Source organism: Populus euphratica, unplaced genomic scaffold (assembly GCF_000495115.2).
Source record: "Populus euphratica unplaced genomic scaffold, PopEup_1.0 scaffold19.1, whole genome shotgun sequence".
NCBI classification, from domain to species: domain Eukaryota; kingdom Viridiplantae; phylum Streptophyta; class Magnoliopsida; order Malpighiales; family Salicaceae; genus Populus; species Populus euphratica.
Window position 1 is genome coordinate 1,377,518 of NW_011499853.1, and position 5,214 is coordinate 1,382,731.

General features: G+C 30.6%; 1 protein-coding gene across 1 annotated transcript; it reads right to left on the minus strand.

Annotated features, from left to right (window-relative positions):
• Positions 1 to 2,823: 2,823 nt before the first annotated feature.
• Positions 2,824 to 4,171, minus strand: LOC105122196 (interaptin). Its single transcript, XM_011021158.1, has one exon. The coding sequence runs from the start codon at positions 3,996 to 3,998 to the stop codon at positions 3,051 to 3,053; it is 948 nt and encodes a 315-aa protein (XP_011019460.1). The 5' UTR covers positions 3,999 to 4,171; the 3' UTR covers positions 2,824 to 3,050.
• Positions 4,172 to 5,214: the final 1,043 nt, after the last annotated feature.

The following is a 5,214-nucleotide window of genomic DNA, read 5'->3' on the forward strand; positions in this document are numbered from 1 at the left end:
TCTTAATTTATTTGATAATTATATGATCTCTATACATTATTTAATTTTGAACTAGACACTTCAAATATCTTAACATCCATTATAGATTTACATGTGTTGATCAGCTGATCAGCCGAATCGAGTTAAGTTTCGAAACTATAATAAAATTATAATATTAAATAATGGCTTAATATTAATTGTTTTAAAATGTTTTAATAATAAAAAGTAAAAGCTTTTTATTGGTGTAGATGTAAATATATTATCCAATCATATTAAATTTTATGTTTTTTATAAATTTTTTTATAATATTTATCAATAATTGCTACAGTTTTTCATGTTTCATGACCAAACGTGACAAGTTTTAATAGTGATTTAAATGGATGGTAAAACCTACATCTCCATATGCTATGATCCTCGCATTTGTGATGATTTGATATATTAGAATAGTTGTATTTACAATATGGTATATTTTAATCTTATATCATGATCTTTTAGCACAGTAAAAACACAGTACGAGAGCTTTATAAGTGGTGCCATTTTATAAAGTTATGGCAAATATAGCATAACATTGATTTGCTGCATTAAACAATATGACATAGACGATGCATGTCGTCTCCAAAAAACAAACCGATTATGTCTCGGTTTAATCATCAACTTATTTTAATACAATAATATCATGAATGATTTAATAATCTTTGCACTATAATACATTGATAACATCCTTGTAATCGTACCGGTAACTAAATAAAAAAGTACTGATTTGTCATTCATCTTAATTTATTTGATAATTATATGATTTTTATACATTATTTAATTTTAAACTAGACACTTCAAATATCTTAATATCCATTATAGATGTACACGTGCAATAATAAATTAAAATATTATATGTTCCAGAGCTATTAAGTTAATCTAATTAATTATTTTTATTAAAATGATATTTTTTTTAATTAATGATCTGATTGGGATCGAGCCGGTTAACTAAGTATTGTTAATATAATCATTGAAATTCCAATTAAATCACTAAAAACTCTTTTATTCTAAATAACACTCTAAATCTTGAGACCGGCTTTTTATAGCAAGAGTGTCGTCTGGCTTGAATGCTGTGGCAGCTTTCTAACAAGATCCAATGACTATAATGAAAGGGTACGTGGTTCGTGGAGACAGGTGAGGCATCTCCCAGCCATTTCAGACCACTAGCCACGTGCTCTGTGCCTGGTCTTGCTTCCGCTACAATTAGAGCATATCCCTTTCCAGATTATCCACGGTGAAATTAACACGGCATACTAGCACATTCACACCCAAGTCTACCTGGGTCCGATACTCGAAGACGGTGCCTCTAAATCCATCGGCTGAGCTTTTGATTTTTTTTTTATTAATTAATGTGAATGTTCAAATCAATTTATAATTAATTAACATGTAATTTAATTAATCTTATAAATTTTAAAATTAATATTTATATAAATCTCTAATAACTTTAAAAAATTTAAATTTATCATAATTATTAAAAAAACAAAACATGAACAATTAAGTTGTACTTCTTGCCTCCTAAGAACAAAGCAAATTTAGACCCGCATTACTTAAAAATTAACGAAGAAGATGCTCAAATTTCGTGAAATCTCACCTTCACATCCTAAGATTCTACACTCTATTGATGGTGGCAGTGCCATTCAATCTCCAAGATTCTCTGTCTTCATCGTTCATTTTTTGCATTTGGAATTTTTTGTTATGAAATATATTTTGATTTAAAAATATTAAATTAATATTTTTTAATAGCTTTAATGAACCATATCAAAAATTCTAAAAATATGTCAAAAGAAAAAATATCTTAGAAAAATCATGATATCAAACAGATTATAAGTATATTAAAAAATGTAGTTAAATTTGTTTTTTAAAATATTTTAAAAATATATAATAAAGTAATATTGTTTATTTTTCCATATTTATTTTTAACGTCAATACAATAAAATATCCAAAAACATAAAAAAAATAATTTAAAATAAAAAAATCAAAATTTATTGAATTCAATGCAACCGAAGCCTCAGACATGCTTACAACTACTTTATTGTTGATGTACGTGCCATTCGATTGTAAGTGACATGTACAGTAAATATAGATGTGGACATCATAGTACCATGATAAAAATCTCCCATGGGAATCCACGACCTGACAGCAGTGAAGCACCACCTTCTTGCAAGGATAAGCAAAATGGGGACACAAAACTGCTTCGCCCAGGCTGCCAGCAGCTTTACTGTTGATATCAACGAAATATCCTTGGGAAAATAGGTCAAAATACAATAAAGGCACAGGCTTCCTGCTACAGTGCCACCGCAACTGGGGCTCTGAACTTTCTAATCGGCGTTTTACAAAATTATTTTTTTATATTTTAAAAAATAAAAATTCTAATCCATTTCCAAAAAAAAAAAAATTAATATATTCTTACAAAAAAAGCACAGCCTCCTGCCACAGAGCCACCGCAACCAGGACTTCGATCTTCCGCAAATGGGCTCCAATCATTGATCATTTTGAAATTGCATAGTGCAAAGTTGCAAACGGTGTTTTAAAAAAATTAATTGTTTTTATTTAAAATTATTTTTAATATTAAAAAATATTAATTTAGTATATTTATATATAAAAAATCAGCGTAACCACTCCTTTTACCTTTCCCAGCCTGGCAACCTTCTTTCCCAGCCTGGCAACAAAACCTTGAAAAGCAAAATTTAGAACATGGCCAGTACCCAGTAATCAATGAAGATTGGAGGTACCAAATTGCCCACCATCTCAATCATTCTGCTTTGCTTGTTCTATGCTTTATATATATCTATTAGAAGAAAATCAATGGGATTTCAGCAGCAACACCATTCACATTACCATGTAGTACTTGAAAGCATGAAATTAAGAAATACTGGACCGTATTGTGGACAGACAGGTCAACAAACAGAAATACTAATTAATTAAGCAAGTAAATTTCAAGGGGAGGAGCTCTACACCCAGTGAAGTTCTTAATTTTCAACAAAGCTCCCAAAAAAGTAAAAAATAAAAACAGCCCCGGGAGAAAACCAAATTTACTTTCAACTCCCTCCGGTAATCATGTCTTTGTACCTTATAATAGAATCCACCCTCTGCAACTTCAGCTGCTGCTTAAACTTGTATATAAAATCATCAGCTTTAGCATCCACTTCAGTGTCACCAACCTCAGTGGTGGTCTTCCCTTCTTTCACAGTAGCTGGCCTGCGAGATTCAACGATGTCCTCCTCTTCAAAATTAGAAAAAACAGATTTTGCGCTTGCAGATTTCCTCATTTTCTTTGGTAGCTTTTTGGGTACTTCACCGGAAGTTGGTTTTGTATCTGAAATGGATTTGCTCAGTTTACTTCCCTGTAACGTGCTATCTATCTCTTCAAAAGGCTGTTCTTGGTCTTGGACTTGCTCGTTTTCTTCGTCTTGAAATCCATCCTCCTCCTCTTCTGCTTGGAGCCGTTCATCATGTTCTTGTATTTGGGTATAAATTTGTTGAGAATTGAAATGGGTTGGCGTGCTTTCTTGGTTTTCGTGGGTTTTAGTACTGGTGGGATTAAATGATTCTTGAGATGAGTAACTATAAAGGTTGCTGGACTTGATTTTCTGCAACATCGAAGGAGAACTAGAAATAGTTGGCTGGTTTTGATTTTGGTGGTATTGATAATCTTGTTGGGAGGTTTGTTGATGAAAAGTGAAACGTTGGTCAGAGTCTTGAGGTTTTTCGACATTCACGGTTGTGGGTTCTTGGGATCTATAGCTACATAAGCTGATAGATTTGAGTCTTTGTAGTACAGAAGGAGATCTAATAAGCTGGTAACCATGACCATACTGTGCTTGAACATGTTTTTCTTGTTCTTGATGTTGGTCACCAGGTTTCTGGGTGGCTAGTCTTGAAGATACAAAAATGGTGCCAATCATTAGATTGAGAAGAACAAAGAAAACAGCTGGGGTTAACCAGCTATTCATAGAAGCCCAGATTGATATGGATTCTTCAAGCATGATTTTTGGCTGGGATTGACGCAATCTTAGGGAGAGATGAAGATGGGGTTTGTTGATTGTAGAGGAGAAACACAGAATGGGAGGGCGAGTAATCTTTGAGCACAAATATAATGGATACACTAGAATTTTGTCTTCTTGTATTTTGGAGGCTTGAGAAAAAAAATGATTTTTTAAATTTTATAGAATCTCGAGGGACACGCCTCAGGCTGTGGATGTGAGGCTGTAGTTGTTTGAAGGGCAAGCGAGGGGGACAGGCCAAAATCGAAGACCTGAGAGCGAAAACCTACTTCTGGATTTATATGCCGACGCTGCGTTTGTTTTAAGAAAATAAATAAATAATGTATTATTTTGATATTTTTTAAAAGAATTTTAAATATGAAGTTATATTTTATGTCAGTTTGGTATGCGATTTTAATTGTAATTTTAAATGTGTTGAGTTAATCAATATATATTATAATTTTATATGTATCTTAATAAAAAAAATCTGCAAATCATAACTTTTTAAAATTTTATTTTTTAAAACTGTAATCATAATAGCAAATATATACTTCATGGTCTACTTAATTTCAAGAAAAATTAGTAAATTACAAAAGAAACTCTTATAAAATTTAGAGAAAAGTCCTTGCTTGCTGTCAGAAGAAAACGATGCAATCTTGATGATGTCGTCGGAAAAAACATGATTATCCAAGTAGAAAAAAATAAAGTGACCCTTACCTCAATTCGTGCCAGCATGCTGTCATGCTGTAACGTGGGTGTTTAAAATTGTAGTTATAATTATTTTTAAAAATATTTTATTTAAAAAAATATATTAATAATATTTTTTTTATTTTTAATATTAATATATTAAAAAAATTTAAAAATATATAAAAAAATTAATTTAAAACAAAAAATTTAAATTTTTTCTGAAATTCTTTTAAAACATGGTGCCAAACGCATGGTGATTTTATGATGCGGAGAAGGTAAATGTTTTTAAATTAATTCAATTATTTACTTTTTAGGTTCATTTTGAAAAACATATATATAGATATTAAAAACATAAATTTTAGAAATAAATATTTTTATTATTTTTTAAGGGTTATAAATTTTATTTTTCTCTTCACTTTATTTTTATATCTTTTTTTTAAATAAACTAAAACAGTAGCTAGTGTTAGGTCACTGGATACTTCAAATACACTGTAATTTTTTTCTTAAAAGGCACGCATCCATGCTAGTGCCA

Excerpts from the sequence above, each read along its gene's own strand:
- LOC105122196 (XM_011021158.1), bottom strand. The coding sequence starts at position 3,998 with ATGCTTGAAGAATCCATATCAATCTGGGCTTCTATGAATAGCTGGTTA.